General features: G+C 39.3%; 2 protein-coding genes across 4 annotated transcripts in view; both read right to left on the bottom strand.

Moving 5' to 3' along the window:
- Positions 1-2701, bottom strand: part of srcin1a (SRC kinase signaling inhibitor 1a) — a 114895-nt gene extending 112194 nt beyond the window's left edge. For all 3 annotated transcript variants that reach the window (XM_085271754.1, XM_085271752.1, XM_085271753.1), the window contains exon 1: positions 2239-2701. In XM_085271754.1, coding sequence (XP_085127880.1) covers positions 2239-2260 — 22 coding nt within the window. In that variant the 5' untranslated portion in view covers positions 2261-2701. The remainder of the gene's footprint in view (positions 1-2238) is intronic.
- Positions 2702-14500: 11799 nt separating this feature from the next.
- On the bottom strand, positions 14501-25475 carry arf2a (ARF GTPase 2a). Its single transcript, XM_085271750.1, has 5 exons — positions 25362-25475; positions 17469-17623; positions 17228-17338; positions 17015-17139; positions 14501-16631 (listed from the first exon to the last, which is right to left on the bottom strand). Exons 2-5 carry the CDS (start codon positions 17611-17613, stop codon positions 16470-16472), a joined length of 543 nt encoding a protein of 180 aa, XP_085127876.1. The 5' UTR covers positions 17614-17623; positions 25362-25475; the 3' UTR covers positions 14501-16469.
- Between the last annotated feature and the right edge of the window lie 1857 nt (positions 25476-27332).

Raw genomic sequence — 27332 nt, 5'->3', positions numbered from 1 at the left:
GTGTTAGCTCTCCGGCAGGCTAACACTGGCTTAACGCTCGACTCTGCTAATCTATTCTTTATGGTTTAGCCTTGTGAGCTGGAAAAACTCTGAAATAGGCTTATGAAGATGTTTCCATTTACAGTTACAGGAAGTGTGACAACCAAGTGTAAGAGCCATACTTCTTCACTGGTTGAGTTGGGAAAGTTAAGCCTGGTTTAGGAAATTGTTTTCCAGCTGGTGACTTGAATGTCTTGAATTGATTCGGTCTTGCCAGCTTTTTAATAAAATAGTGCTGTTAATTACCACCAGCAGTAATGACAATCCTGAATACTGCAGGTGTAATGCAAGTGATTGGAGATCTTTTGTTTCAGCAAATTATCCAAAATTGCTGATGGTGTAAAAAAATTAAAAAACCCTAATAGCGCAAACATTCAGTCAAATGTAATGTCTGCTTTTAGAAGTAATACACCCAGGGGTTTGTATTCAGCCTGATACATCTCTCCAAGACAGACACTGACTATACAGAGCTCCAAGGCCAAGCTTTATAGCGATAAAGCACAAAAATCCAATATACACACAGGTCGTATGCCACTGTACCTTGCCTCTGCCTTCACCTAAGCTGCAAACTTATTTCCCTCCATCTGAAGAGCCAGATGAACGTGTCTTACAAAGAATTCAACCTGAAAAAATGAAACTATTCAAAGGTCATCTGTAAGCAAAAAGTAAAAACAGACAAGCTAAAGGTATCAGTATTCAACACCAAACACAGAATAAGCTCACAAGCCAACAAGTTGGTTTACTATTCCACTGTTGAGCTCTCACAATCACTGCAACTAATGACCGATTAAAGGTACTCAGCACTTTTAAAAAAAATTATGTTGCCTCTGCCCAAGCAAGACTTACCTGTCCACCTACGAGCAAACCCCTTTTTTGTCTTTTCTTTTGAGTTTCCTTTCATTCTCTCCCCGTCTTTCATATCTTCTGTCACTTGTCTCCCTGCTCTTCTCACCACTAGCTACCAGACTGTCCCTTGGTGAGAGGCAAGTGAGGATGAAGAGGAGGGGAGAAAGAAAGGAGAGAGAAAAAGTGAGGGAGAATGAGGACTTAGAAAGGGAAATGAATGTGGATGAAGTCCCGGAGCTGTGTCATGTTGCCCATCTCTCTGAGAAGTGAGCATTTATCCTGTCCTTTCTTTCTGTCTTTGGATCTTAAGAGTGGATCTTCTGCTGCCTGTCAGACAGCCTTGCCATCCCAGGAGTGTTTCAACATGCCTCAAGTACATTCTTCCTACTTTAATCCCACACCCTTTTTATACTCTCTCTTTATCATGTATTTTTACCTCGTTTATTTGGGGGTGTAAAATCTGCAAACAAATAAGGCGCACTGTATTTTGCTTGAGAAACTCTGGTGCAAACTGTAGATACATTTGCCTGCTTCTCAAAAGAAGACTTTAAGATCATTTTCAACGATTGCTTTTTCAATAATGCAAAAAAAGAAGAAGAAATAACGAAAAAAGAACGATAAGGGGCGGAAGGAAATAGCAAGAGGAGCTGACCCACCCGATCATCCGTTTACAATACCATCCCCCATTCACTGATAGCAGAGCTGCCTAGTCCCTTCATTAAGCTATCATTACATTCACCGTTTTTTCTAATTTGTCTTTTTTATCTTTGTTTTTTTATGCATTTCATCATCTTTCAAACACACACACACCCACCAGCATGCACACACCCCTACACTTTGGAGTGCTTCACTTCCCAGAGGTTGTCCATGTGGCTGACAGCAACAGCTGCAACCAACACACCAATGCAATCACACTTTCCAATCAACTACACACAAACATCTCTCGAGTCGTTCTCTCTCTCTTATGTACACATACACATACACAGACTCACACCCACCAGCACCACCTGCTTCACTAATGGTACTTCTGCTCTACACCGGTCCCCTCCCATATCTTGCGCTCACACATGGTGCCACCACCCTGTATTTCCAGCACCCTATCCACATTCAACAGCCTCCCACCTCAAGCCTTTTCCTGGGGCACCTCACTCCTGACTTACTGCCCATTAACTGATGCTACCTCACGGCATCACTCTCCTCAAGCAGCGCCGCTCTCCACAAGCCCTCAGCCCAACCCCCCATCCCTGCTTTCACAGAGTGTGACAGGAGGACAGCCAGCTGGTTGGGTAGCACAACATACAGAATCAAAAAATACCTGCCACACAAGTATGCATAGAATTAGGGTTGACATGCCTTGGGATGGTGCATTGCCCATGCTGCGACACGGACCGCTGCAGCTGAAAGTGATCGCGTTTCCTGTTCCCCCTCCTCTTTTTTCCTCTCTCCTCCTCCCCTCCTCCTGTTCTTCGCTTTCTGTTCTTCACAAATCGCTGGGTCTCTCCTTCCTTGTGCCGGTCCCCGCGCTCCTATTCGCTCCTCGCCTTCTACCGTCCTCCTTCCCTTTGTCTCACTCTGGCTTTCTCTTCCCTCCACTGGAACCTCCTTGGCGAGATGGCTTTGGTCCAGCAGCGGCGCTCCTGACAGCACTGCGCGTGTGTGATTGCGAGCACGTGTGTGTGTGTATGCGAGTGTGTGAGGGAGAGGCTGGGTGGGAGCGCCTGGGTGTGTTTGCGTGAGGGAGAGAGAGGGAAGAGATGGGCGTAATCTTCAGCAGCTTTGGGAGACTGTGCATGCCGGTGCAGGGATGCTCAGCACACAGCTAGGAGTGAAGCACAAATTTTGCCCATGATAAATTCACACTCCCTCACCCACTCTCTCTCACTTCCTCTCTCCATGCCTTATTTCCTACTGAATACACATTATACTCTCGCTCTCCTCTTAAAGACACAGGCGGCACGCTGCATTGCTACATGTCTAAGGCGTATCTCATGATATCGTAATAAAGGGGAGTCCAGGGAGATGGTCCTGCATGGGGCTCCTGAGCTTAGCCAGCAGGAGGGGTGGGGGTGGGGGGTAGAAGTGCTTGAAGCATCTATTGTACCAGGAAAGGTGGGGAGGGACTGAGGTGGGTGAAAATTAAAAGAAAAAGAAACAGTGGAGGTGAGAGAGACAGAGAGAGAGTGAACACTTGAAATATCCTTGTGACAACATCAGCTAATGATAAAGCTGTGTAAGGCCAGAGGGGAGGTTATAGTGGGATTGCTATGACAACCGGAGCTCGGCGGCAGGTGAGAATGACGAAAAGGACGCCACAGGAGGGCAACCTCAGCATCGCTCTTCCCTGCTGGATGTTTGTATAAATTATTACTATTTTTAGTCCTGATAAGTATCACCCAAGTCCAACATTATCTCAGCTATTTAAGAGCACCCTTGAATGTGGGGGGGGGGGGGGGGGGGGGGGTGGGACAAATCCACACTGAAATGAATCTTGTGTGTTCCTGAAGGAGGACAAAATGAGTTAAAAGTAGCTCAGAGAAGAAGGCATAGGGTGTGAAATCGGGGACAAATATTGTATAAGCCATGGATGATTGAAATCCAGAATACTGCTGTCAGGCAGAGTGAAGCAGCCTCTGGGTGCTGATGAATTAAGAAGTTAAGAGCGGGGGAAAGAGAGACGGAGAGAAAGTAAAATGCCAGGAGATGGAGAGATAAAAGAGGATGGAGGGCCTCTTCATGATGAGAGTGATGAATAATATATGATCAGCCTGCTCATGACTTACACAGCACACTGGAACGTCCGTCATGTCCAGCTGGTTTACAGGCTCAGAGAAGGGATACATCAGCCTGCCTTGTGTAGCCTGTCCACCTCAGCTAGAAGCCTAACCCTGTCACAGTGTTTCAGTGATCAAAATGTCATCATAACACTTCCATTGTGTGTGTGTGTGTGTGTGTGTGTGTGTGTGTGTGTGTGTGTGTGTGTTTAAGATATATAAATATAATATAAAATGTTCTTCAGAGAAGTAAAACATGGGAAGGGGGAAAAGTAAATGCTGTTTTCGGCAGTCATGCTGTCGATAACGGTGCAGATGGTAAGAATTATGTTCCCCAGTAGACACTAAATCCAGCACAGAACATTTTTAATTATCTACTTTTAGCTTTATAGAGCCACTTCACAAGATTTAACTTCCAACTTGACATGACTAGCGACAGGCGATCCTTTAAAGAAGATTTTGTACAGATATTTGATTTCCTACTTTATATCTGAAGCAAGATATTGGTCTAAAAATATTCAACATGAGAAGGCCGTATGGAAGGACCTCAAACTCACTGTGAAATTTGTTGGTGGAATATTAAAGGAGAACTAGGGTTACTAGGAGAAGGAGAACAGAAGTGTTTGGCTCATTTCCATCTCCATTTTTATTTTTCGCTACTAGTTCAGCTTCTGCATGATAAACATTTCAAAATAATCTTCATTCATCTTGTACTGGGAATTTGTGCAGCCGACTAGAAAGCACAGAAACCGTCTGAAACAAGCAGCTATAAGCTCCTTTACCTTGTCTTTAAAGTTGTTTTCTTCTGATTAGCTGCACCTTGCAAATAAATGTAAACAGCTGGTGGGCGGGGCTCTTCTGTTCACAGCTAGTGCTGCCAAAGACACCTGCTTTCACTGACATGGGGAAAAAATAGCTTGAAACTGAGCATTTAGAGCAGTCTGAACTTTTGGGTTTTAGGGATTCTTTGCTGATCAGCTTAAATGAAACTTAGTTTATATAAACTCCTTCGTTTACATAGTTTTCACCTCAGACAGATATTTATTTTTATTGACCTATTATTCCACTTATAGAAGCTTTTTTTTCCACAAAAATAATTCAGGAATCAAACCGGTCCTAGCCTAGTTTTAATCCTATCAGAGGCCTTTAAGTACAGCCATCATCATGAACCCTACAGAATAACTATGAACTTAAACTAAGCGAATTCCAAACTTAAATGTAGCTATAACCACAGCAGTTACAAAAATATAACATTTTAAAATAAAATTAATATGTACAATATTCTCACTGTCATGTTTTCCTCTTCAGAATAGGTGATCCAAACACAGCAACAATATAAACAGCTTAATGTGCCAGAATGAAATCTCCCTTCCGCTTCACCCTTCCACCAGCAAACTCAAAATGCAGCAACACAAAATGCTGTCACGTTTTTAAAAACAATTATAAATAAATATTCTGGTACAATATATTCCAAAAACTGCTTTGATGATGACTTTTTTTCTGCTTTCCTGCAGAGCACTGCCTCTCTTTCACACCCACATCTGCAAATCTCTGTACAGGAGGAAGGCAACCCTGTTTAATTTAGTCAGCAGCAGGCTGTCAGAGTTTGAGAGTCAACAAATATGAGAAATTAACTCAGCTCTGTAATGTGTTCTACAGCATCATGGACCGCAGGTGTTAGAACCTGTGAAGGACGGTCAGATTAGGGATTGGCTTTTCACACAGGATTGTGGCTGCTCCTCTTTATCAGCCGATCAAAGCGTTCATACCAATACTTGCAAAGCTAGCTAACCATACAGGCACTTCAGAGACCATTTCATATCAAGGCCTTCTAACAGCAAATGTGCAATTGCAACCGTGGTGCATGGCTGCAATTTAACAAGTGGAATTAAAAAGCCGCATGTCTCATATTGTAGGTAATGTAGATGTAATGCAGGGAGTGCAGTAGGAATGCTTCTAGGATTTTTTTTAAATTTTCATATAAAATCACTCTTTTATTTCGTTAGTGGTAGTTTTCAGGTGGAAACATCAGTGTTTTGCTGTGTGACTATATTTTTCAATAGGTCTAATTGAGCAAAAAGATACTGCACTTGACATAATGAGATAATTGCTGTCATGTGCATAATAACTATGCATAATAACTTTCTGTCTACTACATTTAAGAAAAATAATGCTAAAGATTGGGTCAAGCTGGTGTTTTGCCTCAGGGCTTGTATATTTCACTGAGCAGGAAGCTGTTCATATGCAGAGATGGAACTTGCTGAGCAAGTAGCTCCGAGGAGACAATGACCACCCTGTGCCACTGTTTTCTAATAAAGCGACAGCTGCGGTTTTAGTGTTGGCTCTGCAGCTGACCATATTGTAGAAAGAATTATCAAGGCACTTAGTCTAAAAATGATGCGCATTTTCATTTTCCAAGTTTCACACTCATGTTCTTAGAAGAAATTGTCAGTTGTCCCGAAGGAGTTTAAGGAAACCCAGTTTGTCCTGGCTGTCCTCTTTCCTTCTCTCCATCTCAGCTGTGCGAGCTCATCGACCCAGAAACCCTTCAGCACATTCTGTGGCACAATAGATCTGCCCTCGCTTCAGTGGAAACTGGCCATCTGAGGTTATTAGAGGAGGGGCTGGGGAGGAATGTCAATGACAGCGTGACTTGGATGCAAAAATATAAGACAACCTTAGAAGGCAGTGAACACAGGTTTTCTTACTGTACAAGAAAGACAAAAACATGTCACTGCAATCATGTAAACGCTTCATTTGCATTTACAGTATGTGTACTAATGCAGAAACCTACATATGCCTCATTGCAACCTTCAAAGCAATACCCAAAGGCACTATACATTCAGAGCTATTAGAGCAGAAAGTTGGAACCTCGAGGTCCAAGGATAACAGGTAAGAGGTAAGGTCTAGAGATTAATGTCTGCAGTAATGAATATCACTTTTCTTCATCTGCCATGAACCTCCAATACATAGTGAACCAATTCTACAATAAGCATTTATCATTAAACCATTTTAAACATTGCACAAATCCAGCAGTGCTACTGGTGCTAAAAGACTCTTCCTGAGGGAACAATAAAGAACAATGCCCGCTGGAGAAAATGAGCCACATTTAGTGAGGCAAGTCACAAAGAACGATAATAAATCCCTGCCAAAATCTTGCACTGGACACAGAGCCTGAGAACACAGATCATTCCACTAAGAAACATCGCATACCACACTGTAAGTGATCACTGCCTTTCATCTCTCTTTAGTTTGTCAGCAAGAATATCCAAAAACGATCAGGTCAAATTTATGACACTTGGCAGAAAGGTCGAGCATGACCAAGGAAAAAGCTCATTAAAATTTGGTTTAGATCTGGGCAACATTTTATATATTCATCAAGATCGTCTAGTCAGAGACATAATATGCCAACATGCAGAAGAAACTGATTTAAAAACCAATTTGTCCCAACTGACAGTGGCCTGTTAAGTAACTCAGTGTGAGTGTAATGCTGCATGGTGAACTTCTGGTTAGCAGAGTTACCTCATAGCAAGAAGATCCAAGAGCAAAGTCTGTGTGAAGTTTGCATACTCTCCAGGTCCTTTGTTTTCCTCGCACGGTCCAAAGATGTGCATGGGAGGTTCACTGGTGATTCTAAATTGGCTGTCAGTGAATGGTTGTCTGCCTCTCTGTGTTAGCCCCGTGATAAACTGGCGACCTGTTAGGGATATGCCTGGAAGAAAATGGGTGGATTTTAATGTATGTTTCATATTGACCTTTTCAATCTCACTGTGCTTTTTATAACTCCTTGCTTGATGGTTGTGTGATTTCTGCTGTGCAAAAATGCCAACAAAGGCCAGAGATCAACCTTTACTATGAAAAGACTCATTTTTGAGATATTTTTGCCCAGAAAAACAAAACAAAACATCAGTATGGATTTGCAAAACATATTTGGCCTTTTTAATTATTTTCGCACACCTGGTTAATTGCAATTTATAATCTATCGGCATTTGCAGTGGGCTTTATGTTATTGTTATTTAGCTACTACTCAGATCCTGATCTTGTGGTCAACCTTGCAGAAGTGGCACCATGGGAGGATGCAGTGGGGGAAGCATACAAACACAAAAGGCTAAAATAGACAGACCAAGGCAAGGCAGAAAAACGTGGCTGGTGTACCGAGGTGTTCCCTGTACAGTAGATGTGGAATGCAGAGCATTTTTGGCCACATTAACAACAAGGCTCCCGAAGAGAATCAGGGTTTTTGAATAGCCCTTCTGAAAAGCCATCAAGTCACTATGGGAAATTGCTCATGACTTACAGATTGAGCAAAGCAGCAATCTGCTTTAGAAGAAGAGGAAAAGCTCCAACTGGACTGGAAGACATCTGACACGCAGGGATAAAAGCCTAGGGGGACACACCTGGGACACCAGATATTGTTGCTGAAACACCTTCCACAATTCGTAACACAAGACATCGATGCCAATTATCCTCAGAGATTCTGATATCAACTCCTATGAGCTTAATTAAAAAGGCTTTCTCTGAAATAGAGTAAAGCTATGCAGGGCACCTTGAGTCCCAACTGTGGTTGTGCAAATAATTCAAATCCCTTAAAATTTAACAAAAAAATAATTTTCATCAACCGAATTGTGTGAAAGACCACAGATAATTATGTCTTTAAGGTGGCACACACTGTCACTCTACAGTACAAATCAAGGGTTGAATAATTTAGGGAAGAAAACCTTTAGGGAAACATTCGGCTAAATAAATAAATCACAAAAACTATAAACAGTAGCAAAATACTAAGTCTTGTGCTTGTCAGGATTTGCATGATAAGGTCCCAATTGAAGACTCAGGAGACAAGCAGGATTAAACAAAAACTGATCCACAAAGGAAAAGATTAAGTCCAAAAAGCAAAGACACAGAAAATCCTCAAGGACACAGAGAGAATCGCACAAGTGACCAAAGAGACAAAGCAATGACAGGACTACATATAGACACAGAAACAGCTGTACACACAAAACCCAGGCTAACCAGGGGAATGAGTCACTGCTGTGGAACAGGTGAAACTAATTAGAATAATGCACAGGGGAAATAAAAACACATGCAGAACACAGGAGTACCAAAATAATGGAACTAGAGGAACTCAGAGACTAGAACTTAACAGAATGAATTACACTAAAGGACCACATAGAGGGAACAGATAAGCTAATAACAGAGAATAAACACAGTGGCTCTGAATAGAACTCTAGAGAAAAATCATGAAACCAAACTTTCACAAGAAACAACAACAAGAAACCAAAAACCCCGAAGAAAGGATAGAAATCAAACACCAAGCCCTAAATTTCAAAAGCCAATAAAACACTCGGATCACAAAAGCCATTAAGTTCATGGAGACAATATTTTTGGAGCTCGTGAAATATTGGTTACAGTAAGAGACTCATATTACATTCATAGCTAGCTAGATAGCAAGATAGATTTTATCGGGCTTACTGATTCATCTCAGTTCACTTGGAGCAAAAACAAACATTAAATAAAAGTAACTTTATTTTATTTTGACAAGTGTTTTGTCTTTATTGTGAACTCGAGGTGTTGTGTTTTTGAAATTAATTTATTAACCTCACAGTTATCCAACTAGCTTTGCTAACCCATCACTGTGCAATATGCTTGAGCAAAACACTTACCTTCGGCCACAAATACTCGGTTAGGCATTAAAGCTGGGAGCTGAAGCCAGGGATAATCTGGGAACTGAGACAAGGAGCCCAGCAGTCCTGTAACAAGTGTTACTTAATGTGTTAAACAACACAGTTGCTCAAACCAGGGGTGTCAAGCATAAGGCTAGGGGGCAAGAATCGGCCGCAAAGACCTCAATCCGGCCGCTGGATGGTTTTGCAAAATGTGAAAGAGAGCATAAAGTTTTAGAATTTTGAACTGTATTTTAACAGGTTTTACAGCTTTTCGGACCCATACAAACCTCCCTTGTCGCCATTCACAATACACCAAAGTAATTCAATTACAGATTTCTGTAATTTTATACATCACTTCTTACAATCTAAGCCTAAAGAGTCATGTGGACATATACTACAGCAGCATTTCTTTATCATGTAGAAAAACTAAGACACAAAGTTGAAATTGCTCTTATTTTATGTTGTATTAAGATATCTCATTACATGTGCAGTTAAATATTTACACTGACAGAAATTGAAGTTTCATCAGTGCATCCCACATTATAAAGTGGGCTGTATGTGGCTTATGACATAAAATGAGTAAGCTGAACATCTAATCTAAAGGGGTGCGTTGAATTTATGTTATGCTGTGTAGGACAATAACTGTTATAGCCTACATTTACCTAAGTCCTAGAGTTACAGAGGTACCTTAGCGCTTTAAGCTGAAGCATCAAATCACACTTAATATTATGATTTACTTTACTGCACCCTTAAACGTATTTTTGGAGTGGTACACTGAATAATTTAACTGGACTGTGATGTAAACAAATCAGAAATAATGCATTATTAAATAGTAAACCAGTGGTTCCCAAACTTTCATGTGACCACTTAAAATCAGCAGTATCCTAGTACATCTCATTGCGCTCTAAGTTCAAAGAGAGATTCAATTTCTCTCAAAAGATGTTTTTCGAAAATCTTTTCTAAGCTATATTAAATAGCTACTTGAGTTTCAAGCAAAAGATTAGAGAATTTTTAAAAAAGAAAGAAAAGCGGTTGCTTGATATTCTTTCTTTCCTACCACATGAGTCATCTGAAAACCCCTTTGATCAACTATGACCCTTTGAAGACAGCCAGATCTCCACATTTTACTGACTATATTTTTGTACTTTTACCAAAATCTGATTATGATCAAGGACTTTTATAATAACAGAGTGTTTTTTTCTCTTTCATTGTTGACACCTCCACATTTGGCAGAAAGAGCCTCTTGAGCTGGATCAGCATGACTGCTCATATATGAAAACCTCAACGAGAGGAATGAAAACAAAGAAATATCATGAACACGTGTCAGAAATCTATCTGTTTATTCTAATTCCGTTTGTCTATATGAAATACTTTGTTCACGTTAAATAAGCTTCATCGTGCTCTTTACCAATGTGAAAATGTTCTTGCCCTCAGTGTTAATCCGCTGCCAATCAAGTGGACCAGCTCTGTGTTTCCATGGCGATATGAAAGGCTAGAGATGACTAGTCTTTTAGAAAGGTGTAGTCGCTGGTGAACTCTGTTTTCTTTGGCGAGTGTGACTGTGTGGGAGGATGGTCAGGATTCAAAATACCAGCCTTATGTGCAGGCACACTGCTGAGCACCTTCTGTGACTTCTGCACACCAGCAAAACGCAAGGGACCCTTAACGTTACACATGCATACGTCTATGGTGGAAAAGACTACATAGAAATGCAAGTTCAAGTATTATATGTACTCGAAGCATACAACCTTTTTAACCTTAAACAGACGCGTACTTTTCCTTGCCTTTGTGATTCATTATCAGGTGTCTCTCGATTGCTCCTCATTTGTGCAGCTGATCGATGAAAAATAATGGTGCAGTCCTTCTCTCCCTTGGGATGGAGGTCATCAGTGGTCAAAGAAGTAGATCTTGTACTCGGGTGTATGGATGATTACAGTGTAAATTTACTTGATTGAACATGAAGCTCTTTAACATTTAAGAGAAAAAAAACAAAACAACGAAATGCACTGAAAGCACTGAATCTGCAGAGAAATAAACTGTGACGGATCCATTATGAGATTGTTAATATTGATGCATCTTCCCTTATTCAGCACTTTGCTGCTTTTTTGCTTCTTTTTTTTTAAATTTATAGATGTAGCAGTTTCTAACTCCCATGCGTCAGAGGATAAAACAGAGGAGCAGCAAGATGATTAATGTGATAGGAAAGAAGGAAAAATAAAGTCCTCCTGTACAAATGTGTAAGCAGCATTATTTGGACTTATCTCTCAATTTTTTATGAAATAAGAAAGAGGTTAGCCCTGCATCAGACTGGCAGCTAGTCCAGGGTGTACCCCACCTCTCGCCCTGTGGTAGCTGAGATAGGCTCCAGCACCCCTAATAAGCATCAATAAAAGAGAATGTTGGATGGAAGAAACAGATTCTCGTCTGAATCTTGGTTTGAGAAGGTTGGAGGAACCTGTTTTTTTGGTTGGTTATTTCATTAAAAAAATGTCAGTGCCTCCCACCTGACGCCCTCAGAATAAGCTGTTTTGTTTTGTTTTTTAATTTAATTTAATTTACAGCAACTTCAGTATATTTAATGAAGGCATGAACAGATGGAGTCAGAGCAAGAAGATCCTGTTATCAAAACGGAAGTGAAAAATAGACCTTTCACATGCTTTTACTTTTTTTGACCAACCATCTGTCCCACATGGTTGTACTGCATGACTCTTGAGAGTTTACACAAACTGCACTTTTCCAAGTTTTTACCAGTCAATCAAAAAAACAAAACAAACACACAACAACAACAACAACAAAAATATCAATAGGTAAACTCGATATAACATTCATACCATCCCTTGTTTCTGTTACTCTACTTTAAATCGATGGGGGTTTGCTTTTGAGATTATGACATAATACATGATATTTAGCTTCAAAGTTAGTTATACTTAAACAAAATAGTACTAAGAAAACGTATGTGCGTTAAATGGTTTTTGTTGTCAGTTTAACGGAGCTTAAATCGATTTTTCATCTAGCCAAATGGCATGTGGCCATCTCCTGTACGTATGAAGTTATGATGGGTCAAAAATGCTGGAAAATATACGTAAAATTTGTGTACTTTGTGTGGAAGAAAACTGACGAATGGATGGAATGACAACAATGACAAATAATTCAATAAAGAGTTTTAGATTTTTCTCCATAATGAGACACAAAAATATAAAATAGCGTTAAAATGGAAACATGTGTGAAGTATAAAATCCTGCTTCTGTGCAGTTCTTGATTAGATACACTTTTTTACAGCAGGAGGTCAGAGAGAAGTAACAATGTTAGCACAAAGAGGCACGCTGAAAAGTGGACGTCATGCTGGGGTGAACCAAGAGTTAATGTGCTGTGAAACTACAGAGTGTGATGTCACACTTCAAGGTGAGATTTAGTGGATCCACAGTGAGTGCCTACCAAAGGTCAAGTGCAGCTCGATGTGAGTGAGAGGGGCAGAGTGGGAATCTACATATCTTGTAGAAATTACTTCAGGTCATTTCAGCTTTATTTGATAGTCAGAGTGTGGGAGAGACTCTGATAGACTATGGCAGACGAGATGATAATGATCTCAGCTCAGTCTCAGTTACAGAGAAGGACCTCAGAATATAAAAATAACCAGATCTAGTCATTGAACATCTTGCAATTCTAAGATAAAGGGCAACAGCAGTTAATACGAGTTGACAAATAGTGCCTCTATGAAGCCGTGATCACGGATCGCCCTTTATGTTCTAAATGAAAACCTGGATCACAGTCCGTGTCTGGTCTCCCGCGCTCCTTTTCCCATGTTTCTCAGTTGCTCTCTATAAGGTGCTGTTTCCAAGGTAACAACTCTATGGAGAATTGGCCACCTGAATTTCAGATGGAGTGGAAAAGGAGGGTGAACAGTGGTCTGCTGGCTCTCCGACTGTAAGGAATACATCCTCGTCTTCACTGGTGCTGTCTGTCCTGCAGTGAACATTGGTCTTCATTATGCCATACTCAGCAAGCTGAAATTAAGCCTGTGACAGTTTGGCGTGTTTAAAAATAATTTCTGTTATTGTCAGAATATGTGATTAATGTCTGATCTGGGTAGGTGGGTCATTAGTTTCCCTCATATGCATGTAATTGACATGTGTCAATTACATGCATTAGTGTGGTTAGTTAGGTTTTAGTGTGTTTTTTTACACTCATATTTGTATTCATAAAAAATAGAAATATTTAAAAAAAATTAAATAACAAAGGTCTAATTTCCATACCATAAAGATATTTATATCATTCCAGCAGGAGCATGAATCATACTGCCCTGAATACTTTTTCCTCCTTTGTTTTTGAAGTAACTAACAGGAGCTTTAACAGGTTAGTGATATGGTGTTGTAAGTGTGCCCTCCAGCGTTGATATCAAGGAACTGCAAGACTACGTTTCAATTTAATCTTGAAAATTGTGCACTAACCAGTTTATTAGGTACTCCTTGCTAGTCCAAGGATGGACCCCTGTTTATTTTTTAACCTTCAGAACTACCTTAATTCTTCATGGAATAGATTCAACACGTCTCCTGAAATGTTTCTAAGAGATTTTTGTCCATACTGACACGAGAGCATCTGTGATGCAAATATGCCTTTTTCACCACGCCCCAAAGATTTGGTTGGATTGAGATCTGGTGACTGTGGAGGCCATCTGCGGACACTGGCATCGTCATGGTCAAGGAGCCAGTTTGATATGATAGGACAGTGTGGTCAACAATTTTCATCATACACCGCTGTGCCACCAGTAGTCTAAACCATTGATTCAAGGCAGCATGGATCATTGCTTTCATGTTGTTTGCACCAAATTCTGACCCTACCATCTGAACATTGGTAGAGTGAGGCTACTTAGCATTTGTGTTAACGAGCAGTTGACACACCTAATTAAAATGGGACTCAAAAAGAATTACAGTTCTTGACATCACCATGAATAGAAATGATTAAGGCCATAAATATTTCAGCAACAAGCTATTATAACCCAAACTATGCCTGCGATTTTGACTAAAGTTCATATTGTGCTGACCCTCAGAATTATGTCAACTAGGTTATTTAATCAGTTTTTAATGCAATATTAAATGTGACATTGCAGCTTTTGAAGAATTTAATCACACCGACTTGATTTGTAAAAAAAAAAAAAAAAAAAAAGAAGTCAAGAAGAAAGACTTACAATAGAGATCTCTTTATTATAGTGCATTTATCAGACGTTACAAGATGGGTTTAAAAAAAAAAAAAAAGCATAAAAAGGTAATTAAGAAATACATATGCACGTACCATGTAATTTTCACAGAAACGAAAATTAAAGCTTCACATCTGAACAAGAGCAGGTGGATGACATTAAAATACATTTTCTTACAGGTTTTTTTTTTTTTATATATATATATACACACGCACACACACATCTGTATTTCTTGCTGTTTAGTAAATGATACATAGGATGAAGAAAGCTCAAAGGTTAGTCATTCATTTAAGCAAACTTTATTTAAAAAAAAAAAAAAAAAAGGAGTCCAGTTTTAGAAAAACAAAAAGGGAACATTAATTTTCCCTTTTGAGGTCAGTAGGTATGACCTTAGAGTTGTCTTAACTCAGTAAGGAATGTGGGGGTGATTGGTTTCTTTCTAAATGTGGGATCCTTTAGAATTAGTGGGTGTAAGGGAAAAGATGATGTCACTGGTTGAACTGCTGTAACAGTGTTACTGGGACACTTCAGCTGTCTGCTGGTATGAGCAATTGGGAGCGTATTTGTGTACGGGTTCTCTGTAACAGCTGAGAGATAAACTGCCGTCTTCGCACAGTCCTGTGTTGTGCAAGCTGATGAGGTTGTGCAAATGGCCCGATGTGACGTAAATGACACCAAGAGAAGCACCTCAGCTACATGCAGAGAAAACACTGAAGCATTAAGAAAGCATTTACAGAACTGACTGATACACTTGTCGTACAAATGTACCGTCTGTCACAGTGCTGACAATGTGGTCTAGAGCATATGCGCGTCCCCTCTGGTGACCTCGTGCTGAACCAAACACAATGAACCCTTCCTGAAACCAACCAACTGGTCCCGAGAGCAACAAAATAAAAACCCACACCAGGCCATGCGTGGATAAAGACTAACAAAAGAAAATATAATAGAAAAGAGACCCTAAACCAAGGAGCTACATACAAGAGAAAATAAATCTACCAGTAAATAAAAAGCCAGAGTGGGAGCAACTCTAAAAAAGGCCTTGTTGTTCCAATGAGTGGGGAGTATATGAAACCCACACACATCCACCAATGACCTAGTAGCTACAACACTCTCCTCCACACATGTAAACATGCAACATTTATTGCCTTTTGTAGACCCAGTGATGATGCTTCTTCTAATCCTCTGCAAAAAAAAACTTAAGACCCCATGAAAAGACAGACGCAATAACAGATAACTATCAGAAGCAAAATGATGTGACCTGAATTTTGTAAAATCTAAGGAAGTTAATGTGGAAGATTCACAGACACACCGACTCCGATTACAATCTGATTATCAACAGGATCTACACGTTTATGGAATTAAAAGATTTTTTTAATGTAACTTTATCCAGTCCCTAAAAATGTCAAAATGCATAATTTTCAAAAGAACATGAACTATTCCAGGATGTAACACATTATACTTTATTTTACCAAAAATGACACTAGTTACATAGCACAGTGCATCTTGCAAGGTTGAGAGGAGAAAAAAAACAGTTGTGAAAATGGTCTTAATTCTAATATGACAGGCTGATGTAAAAACCTAATTGTTGTTACCTTTTGGTTTTTGTGATTCTAAACATTCTTGACAGATGACCCACAGCAATAATGTTGTGTTGTTCTCTGTTTTGTGGGAACCAGTGCCTCTGGATGTGCTGACACTGGAGGAATGAGATGTCTTGAGAGCTAACTGTGTTCAAGGCACAGCAGGGCTGCTCCGACTTAGCTCACACGTACATGCACAGTCGTTCGTCCGTTCATCCAAAAATACTCAAACACACACATACAGTACAAATGCAGGGGAGCACTAGCCAAAAGGCCCGACGCTTCAGAAAAAATAGAGAGGGAAAAAAAAGAGGAGAGCGTGAGACCAGGACCAGTGCAATCTCCCAAAACACCGCACAGAGCTGGCAGTGATTGATCATTTTGCGTTCCTTAACTGGCTTGAAAGCCAGTCCAGACCCTCGTAGAGACCGTCTCCAGTAGTAGCACATGTGGCCTGGATATACCAGTTACGGTGACGCAGGGAGTGCAGGGCCAGTTTGTCTGTAAGCTCAGCTGCATTCATGGCGTTGGGCAGGTCCTACAGGTGCAGAAATTAACCGTTAATAACAAGCGTCCCCTGGATAGGTTACCTCGAATAATTTGCCTTTGCTTTTATTTTGAAGTAAAAAAAGGAGAGTTGAAACCACGAACTGTATCATTATTGACCTTACATTTCAAAAATGTATAAGATGTTTACATCTTATATATTTTTTGCAAGTAGTTGTGAGGTAATGCAGCCAGATGTGTAGTTTTTACCTTCGAGTGATTTTAAATTAAGATGTATTCAAATAAATACAATAACCTTCACCTGATACAAGTACAACTGTAATTTCTAGTAATGAATTCTGAATATCCTGCACAGTTTCATCTGAAAGGGGGTTAAATATGGTGACTTCTTTGACTTCTCAAACACAAATTCACCTGTTTATTTGCAAACACGAGCAACACGGCATCTCTCAGCTCATCCTCAGCCAGCATTCGCATCAGCTCCTCCTTCGCCTCACCCACTCGCTCTCTGTCATTACTGTCCACTACAAAGATGAGGCCTGAAAGTAAAGTAAAAAGGGTCAGTTTTGAGGGCAACCATGAACTAATTCTTATACACCAAAATGGAAAAGATATAAGTTATCTCACCTTGTGTGTTTTGGAAGTAATGCCTCCAAAGCGGCCTGATCTTGTCCTGACCGCCGACATCCCACACTGTAAAACTGATGTTTTTGTATTCTACCGTCTCAACGTTAAAACCTAAAGTGAGAGATGGAAGGTTTAAACAAGTTTCAACCGTGTGTTGCCTTTTTTTCTTTTTTTAATGCCAAAATTTCAATGTTTTGTATCAAGCAATGAAATTCTCATTACAATGTGGGGGATGACTCACCAATGGTAGGGATTGTGGTAACAATTTCTCCCAGTTTGAGCTTGTACAAGATGGTGGTCTTTCCAGCAGCATCCAGTCCTACCATCAGGATCCTCATCTCCTTCTTTCCAAACAATTTACTAAAAAGGCTAGCAAAATTTCCCATCTTGTCTCACCTGCAGGAGGAGAAACTGTCAGTTTGCAAGGTCTCTGATAATGTGATACCAAACTAAAAGCAATTTCACAAACACAGCTGAAGTGCTGACATCAGAAGTAGGAATGTGCGAAACTAGTCAATTAACCGTTGCTGCTGTCAGTCGTGCCAGACGTTCTAGTCATTTAATCCAATTATTAAACGTTTCCACTGACGCCAAATGCTGGTAAATTGTTGCGCAACGTTATGCAACCATCTGCCACAAGATGGACCATCGTTGATCAGAAACACCATGAATCTGTTAGTCTAGGCAGAGTCTTTTTGTTAATTCTTTTTAATAATTATTGTTGGTTATTTTAAAAGTGAAAGAATAAGATCGTGGATAAACGCGGAAGAAACGTGCAACATTTGGAAACCATGATATAAAGTGCTGCACAGTTAAGTGGCTCGATTCCCTACTGAAGAATGCGATTAATGGTTTCAAATGCTTTTGTTTCGAGAGTTTTTGGCATTGTCCTATAAACGGTTCTCAAATTAATTTGATATCCAAGTTTTTCTTGTTTTAAATTAGTCATTTAGTCCAACTGATTTCCCCTTGTTAAGTGAACTTAGAAATTAGTCACCACAAACAAACCTAATCAGAGGGTGATGTTAAGTTTCTACATTTTGAGCCCCTTTGAGGACATTCGCTACCACTGCTATGCAGACGACATCCAGATATATGTGTCTTTTAAACCTGAAGATGTTTCTAAGCTGCAGATTCTAAATGTGTGCTTAGAAACCATCTAAGGTTGGATGGCTGACAACTTCCTCCAACTTAATGAAGAAAAGACTGAAGTCCTTGTATGTGCTCCAGACAGACATGTACCTAACATAATGAATGCTCTTGGTCCTCTTTCAACATTTGTGAAATCATCTATCAGGAACCTAGGAGTAACCTTTGGTTCTGCTATTACCCTGAATGTCCACGTCAAATCTCTGGTTCGGTCATGCTTCTATCATTTAAGAAACATTTCTAAACTGAGCCCTATAGTATCTCATACTGAACTGGAGATTGTTATTCGTGCATTCATTTCATCACGATTGGACTACTGTAATTCACTGTTTACATGTCTAAACAAAAACTCCCTGAAGCATCTGCAGATTGTCCAAAATGCTGCAGCAAGGCTTCTGACAAAAACATCTAAGTACTAGGGGTGCAACGATATTCGTATCGATATTGAATCGTTTGATACAGTGCTTTCGGTTCGGTACGCAATACAACATTTGTAATTTATTTTATCAATTTTCCTTCTGACGATGCTGTCTGTGTTGAGCGCTCAGTGAATCTGTGTTCGACTACTCCGCCTAGGCTGCACTGTCCAGCGCAGATCCACTGAGCGCTCAACACAGTCAGAAGGAAGAGCGCAGGTCAAGCTAGCGAGACAGAAGTTAAGCTCTCCTTGCAACAGGCAAATTGAACCTCATTCAGATCTGGCGTTTGGAATTATTTTGGTTTTCATGTGACGTATGACCCTGAAGGTAAGCGAGTCATGGACTAAAGTAAAACAGTATGTTGGATGTGCCATGCAATGCTCAATTACATGGGTGGGAGCTAGCGTGTTAGCGCAGTTAGCTCGTTAACGTGTTGGCCGTCTAGCCCCATGCACGGAGCGATCGGCGGTAGCTCGTTAACGGAGATTTGCCGTGTTGTGGCGTTAAGGTCATTTCAACGAGATTAACCTGAAAGCACTAGTGGGAACACAACGAATATGACTGCACATTTACGCTGACATCATCCTAGTGCAAAGACAAGTGGAAGCAGACAAAAACAACAAGCATGCATGCTACAAACTTTACCCGAGTCATTTAGACAGCTGTTAGCACATGATTCTCCTTATGCTGCTGAGAATATAGCCCAGAAGAAGCGGATAGTATAGCTTTTATTTTGGAAAGAGCCATTTCTCTGTAATAAACTCTCTTTTCCAAAGATGAGTGATTCCTCAATCAGATACAGGGCTTGCAATATCGCTAGCCCGACGTCCCGGAGCTAGCGATTTTTTCAGTCGGGCTACCAAAATTCTATCTCTTCCCTGCCCGTCGGGCTATTGTAGGAAAAATATATGTCGATGCTTTTGCATTCTTTCAGAAATGTAGCTGGGTAATTATGTCATTGGCATCGGTGAGCCACTGTCAATATGTGACATATTGAAGTCGCGTTTGAATTTGCGCTTGTTTTTTTGCTTTCACTTTGCAATCGTGCGAACTGTGTATAGAGAGCGACAGCACTGATCTGTGAGTGATGATAATTTGTGCACCAATTCCTCTGACATCGTCTTATTAATCGTTAGCTTACTATGCAAACATGACAAGTGAAATCTCCCGCAGCTTAAACATGTGAGAGGTTGATCGCGCAGAGAATCGCTGAGCTTATGTGAGTGCGTGTGTAAAAGCATTTCAGTTCTGCTGAGCCAAATAAGACAGGTCAGGGTGAAGAAGTGACAGCCAAAGAAAAGCTTACCACAAAACGGAGAAGTTATGACAAATCAGACTATAAGGCAAAAAGAAAGTGCAGCTTTATGGTTTCATGGACAAAAGAATTTCTGTGGCTGCAATATGATGAGCTAAATAACCAGGGCTGCACATAAGTGGTCCGCAGGTGCGCATTCGCTGTCAAAATAAAAAACACGCACAAGGGTTAGGGTTAAATTTAAAAACTGTACTTTTGAGTTAAAATATATATTTATAATTTTAATAAATGACAAATTAAAAATGCATGAACATTTTTTTGTATCGAAAAAATATCGAACCGTGACACCAAAGTATCGAACCGAACCGTGAATTTTGTGTATCGTTGCACCCCTACTAAGTACTCTCATGTAACATCGTTGCTTATACAGTTGCACTGGCTCCCCGTTGAATTAAGAGTCCATTTTAAGATACTGGTTCTGACATTTAAAGCTCTTCAAGGACAAGCACCAGCCTACATCATTGAACTTTTACAGCCCTATGTCCCCAGTAGATCCCTGAGATCTTGTTTTATACCTTGTGAAGCACTGTGATCTTTTTATCTAGAAATGTGCTATATAAATACAATTTTACTTGCTTACAAGAATCTCATGCAGGAAAGTGTCATTATTATTGTTCCCTATATTCCTTATTGTGTCAGTGTTAATGACCGTAAAAAGCACTTCTGTAACATCCTCCTGGCCCTAAAATGAAACAATATTTGCCCTTCAAGTAAACGGCTGCTGCAAAACACACCTCCCAAGTTAAACAGAGGCCATAGTGGCAGTGCTGCTTGTCCTGGGTATCCAACAAGCTTGTGGCTAAGGTAAACAAGAACCAGTACAAAGCATTACACTTAATAAGCTGACAGAGGTTGTCTTAATAACAAAGGAGTAATTGGTTAACTACTTAGAAAAGACGGAAGAGATTTCATTTAGCTAATATAGTTTAGTGAAATGTCGCACAGCACATTTTTAACCTAGTTAGATGACCTGATCAGATGAACTACTGAGGTGAGGTTTCACTACATACAGATGAAGAGGGAAAACATTTTTATTTTAATCCTTTTGAAATGCCAGAAATTCTGCTTTTTCTCATAAATTGTGGTCTCATCTTCAAAGTCTGAGGCACAGGTGTAAGCACATAGATTTGATACTGTTTGAAAAATAATATGTCATCGAAACATTAACCTGTAAACTTACTCTTTACCCAAACCATACAGGAAACCATACACCCTTACTAGATATTGTTTTCATAAAGTAAATTTGCAGCTTAAATAATTTTTTACCAAAAATTTCTTTTATTCCTCATAAACCCTGCTTCTTGATTTAGGGCTTTTACAAAACGTTTCATGACGACTATGAGACAGAACAAACCAACTTGTGCTGCTCAGCAGTTTATTTGGTGTAAACTTGGATGAGATCCATTTTTATACCTTTTTTAAATACCATTTTTATACCTTTAATAGGGATAAATGATATATACTGGATAAGGGTATGTATAGGATTAATCACCTAAAAAATTAAAGGTCACTTTAATAGCTGGGAGAAGAAATACAAGAGTTGCAAGAAGCCAAAATGTTCTTAACCAGCAGGGTGGAAAGTTGTACGGATCACACCTGTTCTAATCAGTGCAGTTTAGTGTTAAATTCTAGTATTTCTAGTCAGTAAAATTAAGTTTTTCCCTTGAAAAAAATAAAATACAATTTTTTAAAAAAGGGAGGCTTAAGTTGTTTTCACACAAACTACTGAAAAAGTCAGATCACGGTGAGACACTCCCCAAAGTTGTTATTTCTCACATGTAGCATAAAGCTGGAGCTTGTGAGCATCTGCTGTGTTCTCACTTTGGAAATGACACAGCCAAGAGCACTGTGTAGCGTCCAGCAGGCAGAACACAGGACGACCACTCAGTAGCTTTGAAAACACCAGGCTTAGGGCTGTGCACTCTATTTACATTTTTATGTGCTATAAAAAAGAAAAAAGAAAAGGGAGAGATAAAAAAAGAAAAAAAAAGATCTCATGTACCATGTGTTTACATTCCTAAGTATGCACAACAACAAGCCCAGACATATCTGAAAGCGAGAGACATGTGTCACTCACGGGTTATTGGCTAAAAAGGTGAACACTTACACCTTCTACAGCACCACTACTGCAGCACTGGCTTGACAGACTCTGTATGACAGGAAACAAACAGTGGATGAAACCTGCCAATAAGGTTACATGGTGGAAAAGCAGCGCTTTAACCAACTTGCTAAAAAGCTGTACCATACATATACAAATACATACAACATACAAATAAAAATAATGTTCAAATTCAACTGAAGAGTTACTTTAAAGTTAAGTTCCTTTTGTTACTGTGGAACTAAAGTGCTAAGCAATTATATTCCATTGAAAACACTACCATAGGTTTACTTCTGTTATTATATTTGACTCATGTTGTGTCACTAGATGTAATAAATTGCCATTACAGTTTTTCTTTAGAAAAGAAAGACAGTAAATGCCCATCATTGTCTTTACACTACTGCAAGCTGTAATCACAGCATACATGTGAGCATACAGCGCAAGTAAAACTTGAGTTATAATGTGGCCAGTGGCAACAGCTGGATTAATATGAGCACTTCCGTTTGGTCAAATGTACGCCGTTTGTTGACTGTAAGCGTGAACAGTATTTTGTAGTCATTTCACAGCTACAACATGTACTTGAGACCAGCAGCTCCTGCTGATCATCTGGCAAGAATGTGGTAAACCCAAGACGCGAATTTAACAGTGCCAAAAAAAAACTTCCTCAAAACGCCCACTGAATGCACACGATAAACACCGACTTTTTGCATGCCTGAGGCTTGATAAAAATAGCGGTAGTCTAAAAACAAGAAAACCCCCCAAAACAAAACACCAGAATCGAGTGTTACAAGCTCACCGCGACATTAATGCATCGGCCTCCAGCGTGAGGAAAAGAAAAGGACCGATTTAACAGAGAGATTTGGAATATGTGGATTTACTGCCAACTAAATTTACTGTTATCTTTTCAGCATTGAGCTCTGGGATGCATCCCACTCTCAGTTTCACAAACAGAAAGCATTAATTATGTTTAGAAAACCGATATTTAGGGACACTATAAAAAGTGATCGATTTCATCAACAAATTAAAGTGCTTTTTGAGATGAGCACTAAAATTTTAAATTTCAAAATATTAATATGCATGTTTGGGGAGAAAAATAATAATAAAAAAGGAAAGATAATAGGATCTCCTAAGCTATTATGAACTGAGAAAAACAAATATTAGAGGTAGAATAACATACTGGAATCAGCAAGCAGCCTTTCAGGAAACAAGACAGCTTTACGGTATCACATCAGAGGTCAATATTTGTCTTTTCTCTGTTATGTAACATTACAGTGTTAGCTAATCATTCAAAGACTGAAGGTTTTTTGAAGAGCTGAAAGACTGAAAAAAATATTAAAGATTAGTTTATTTAAAAATACTGTGGGAAAAAATATTAATTATTATCCTACAGTAAGTAATTATTGCTGAAAGAAAAATTAGCAATGGAACAGAATCTTATAAAAATAGATGAAAGTAACATTTTTTCCAGCTCTATATTAGGCCAGTTAATGCACACTCGAGTCTTGTAATGTTAATGAAATGAATAATTATGGACCTAAGGGAGTTCAGTATCAATTGATGCCTACTGTCAAAACCGTTTTCATACATCAACTCTAGACTTTGTGTTGAGACGCTGACTCATACCTGGTCACTTTTGGTAGTTTAAAGGTAGGTGTGGTTCTTGGGTTGAGCACATGATGCACATACACACCCCTGCAAGCAGCATTAACGTTAAAAGGCTGGTGACTTGTGCTTAATTTTATAACCGCAAAAAATGTCTGTGTTTACATGTAAACTCTGGGATAAAGTTACAAAGTGCAGAAGTGCACTTCACTTGGATTCTGCAAGAAAGTTTGATCCTCCCTCACAGAGGAGCACTGTCTATATGTGCTTTACTGGTTGCTTAGAAGGCAAGGTTTTCCATTTTTTAAAGCAGTGCATTACTTAAATACACCTTTTCAATCAATTAGTCATAAATAGCAGGAAATTTGACAAATTTCTGTTAAGTGATTGAAGACAGACTCATCACCATTACTACAAGTGGACTAACCATGCTCTTGAGCTTACTCAAACCCACACAGGGTCATTATGAGCCAGGAAAAGACAGCTAACGGGGTATTAAAAGTCACCAAGTCTAGTGACAAAGTTGCTTAGTTTGCAGCAAATTAGGCGAACTAAGGAGGGATGGTCACTGCTGGGTGGGAGAGTGACGTCACCACTTTAAAAAAAAGAGGAAAAAAAGATGAGTTTGAAAATTTCACAACTCACTCTATCCAAAATGGTCCAGTTACTGTGCTGTGACCTTTCCAAGAACCTCATGGGAAGCAGCAGTGCATTCAGCTTCCTATAAATCCTCAAACATCATGCTTTTGGTCCGAGGAATGAGGAAGTGATGTTCAGTAGGTGTAAAGCAGTTCTTTGAGTAAACAGGACTGACAGGATCACAGAGGTGAAGCGCCACCCATCCTTCCATTCAATGAAAGAGGTGCGACTGTTTCTGCGAAGTTTTTTGGGGTTTTTTGGGAACCTTTGGGTGACAAAAACTCTTAAAAGTGTCTTTAAACCACTGACTATTATTACTCTGTGTTTCAAACCTGTCCCTCAGTTTGGTCAGCCGCTCAACCCCCGTAAGACGAAACGTTTTGATTAACAAAAAATAAATAAACACAAATTTCAGTTTCAGTGCTCTGGTGCAATTTAAATGGCGCTGGTGGCAACTTTAAGCCACCAAGCAGTAGAAAAGAAATTATTTTAATCTCCTTTAAGGTTTTATGGGTGAGTTGGAGCTGTGTGACGTTAACGCTAAGTGACAGCTCATTGACGCTAGCTTGCTAACTGTGCTATGGTCGAGAACCAGCGGAATAACGCGTAATATTAGCCATTTAGATCACAGTGAGCTCAAAAACGCCACCGCCTAATACAGTTATTGATTACTGTTTAATAAGGGTGTGTACCCAGCGATCAAAAACTTCTTAAGTCAACACAATGGTGCTAAAGTTAAACTGCTAAGGAAACAGCTTATGAACTTTAAAGTATCCTGCTCAAAGCGTCTACAACTTCAAACCAACCGAGCTGCAGGACTTAAACATCAGCGGCCTTCTTCTGTGTTCAAATGAAATACATATTCATAAGGCTTAACTATATAGTATTATTCAATGAAAAGAAAAATGTTACCTTCACTGGCGCTTCTCGATGCTTCTACACCACCGATCCGGTTCAACAACAAAATGGCGTTTTCCGGCGACGTCGTGTTCTTCTTCGTCACCATTTTCTTCTTCGTGTGATTTGAAGCGGCTGAAAACATTAAAATCGAGGGTTTGCTTCACCAAATGGTGAGAAGGTGACATTACAAGCTTAGTGCAGGACTGCAAAAGTCTTCAGTATCTTAAAAAAACATAGTCTTCAGCAATAATCCTCCAGGCTTTCCGAGGTCTTTAAACTTTTTTTTCCTTTGGACATTTGGCTGCCTTTCCACTCATTTTAAATAAATTTTAAATAATAAGTTATTTTGTGTAGCAAGGTTATATTAATAACCTAGCAAATAAATAATTTTGAACTATGTCTATAGGCACTTTGTTACTAGCAATCTGTTGCAAAAGCACATCTGTTACCACAATTCTAGGTGAATCTATAAAAAGTAACAAAGAAAACACATAAACAATCACTAACAAGGTGATTCCCAAAAGATTATTATCCAGAAATCTGACATAACCTGGGTTGATGTCCTTGAACGAATTTGATGAAACTAGACAAGTGGAGGACAGAAGAAGTAGTGGCTGGCTTGAAAAAAAAAACCCCTATAAAGAAAAAACTATCTACGGCAGATGAAGAGTTTCTGAAAGTCATGTCCTTCAGAAAAAGAAAAAATCCTCCCAAAGACTGACACAGGACCTGAGAGATGGGATTGAGATGATCCTATAATTGATCCATCTAATTCAGGAAACAAAGACTCAGGTATGGCAAATCAGGCAACAGCTGGACTCAAGATTTATTGATTTATTTGAAGAGAAAAAAAAATCAAATTAAACATTTTTGGTTCAAATCATAATTAGTACAGAGGAGTTCAGGAGAGGAGCATGTACAAAACATAGTGGAGACTCCACAATGATTTGGAGCTTCATTTTAGCCAGTGGCATTGGGAATCTTGTCAATATTGATTGAACTATAAATTCAGTATCACCAGATTCTAAACCAATACTATGGGGAGTGTCTGGTTGGCAACAGCTTCCCTTTTCAGCATGATGATTTCAGGCTGCATTGAAGAATAAAGGCAACCATCCCAAATATTGACTTTTCAGCTGGTCAGTATTGTGCAAATTCAGTTTTTCCCGTATAGACTGTATTCCTGTGTTTGCAGACATCACCTATTTTTCTCGCAAAATATAAAAAAATTAGGGTTTACTCAAGACTTTTGCTGTTGGCCTCTGGATGGATATATCCAATCATATAATTAATAAAAAATTGATAAAGTAATATTATTGAGTATTAAGCTATAATTTACAACATAATTTGACAGACTTTTCCATTAAAGGATGGGACTGCCTTAACAAAAAAAAACCCTCCATGCCTCCTTCTTTAGCTTAAACGTGAATCAAATGTAGATACACAACCAAACCATTAGTATTATTGTCTCTACGTTCATTTGTATTCCCAGATTTATTCTTTATTTCAAAAATCCTCTAGATGGGGCTCCATCCATGCCTGTTTTTTCTTTTTCTTTTTTTTTCCTTTGACTGTTTGGGACCAGATGGAATAGGTTTGATTGGAATAACAGACTTCAGTGTCTGATTCTGTCCTTTAATTTCAGAACTATTTTCAGACACGGATCCTTTGCTTTCTAGCCATGCGGGGGTTTTTTTAAATCCTTTTTTTTTTCTTTCAGTGTGTTTGCAGGATCACTGAATTTATACTCTTTAATAATACAATATAAGAACTTATATGTTAAGCAAAGAAAAAATCTTTTTGCTTTCTGAGCCCCTTTGATCAGACAGATGCTTGCTGTTAGATAACCATCATCATGCATATAGACCCTATGTCTGAACAGTTCTACTGTTTATTCATTGCTTCAGGTAACTGACAGTCCTACTCAAACTTTAGATTCAATCACGACTTTAATTAAGTTTTAATTGTATTATTATTATTATT

Source organism: Mchenga conophoros, linkage group LG4 (genome assembly GCF_057382185.1).
Source record: "Mchenga conophoros isolate Kocher_MC1m ecotype Shallow Benthic linkage group LG4, M_conophoros_male_GT1.1, whole genome shotgun sequence".
In the NCBI taxonomy this organism is placed as follows: domain Eukaryota; kingdom Metazoa; phylum Chordata; class Actinopteri; order Cichliformes; family Cichlidae; genus Mchenga; species Mchenga conophoros.
The sequence above is the reverse complement of the archived record's forward strand: the minus strand, read 5'-3'. Positions and strand labels throughout refer to the sequence as shown.

What these genes read in the sequence shown, in the direction of transcription:
- arf2a (XM_085271750.1), bottom strand. Translation starts at nt 17,613, where the DNA reads ATGGGAAATTTTGCTAGCCTTTTTAGTAAATTGTTTGGAAAGAAGGAG. An exon ending in TACCACAATCCCTACCATTG is followed by an intron (nt 17,339 to 17,468) that starts GTGAGTCATCCC and finishes CTCTCACTTTAG; the next exon opens with GTTTTAACGTTGAGACGGTA. An exon ending in TCGTGTTTGCAAATAAACAG is followed by an intron (nt 16,632 to 17,014) that starts GTGAATTTGTGT and finishes CTGCACCTGTAG; the next exon opens with GACCTGCCCAACGCCATGAA.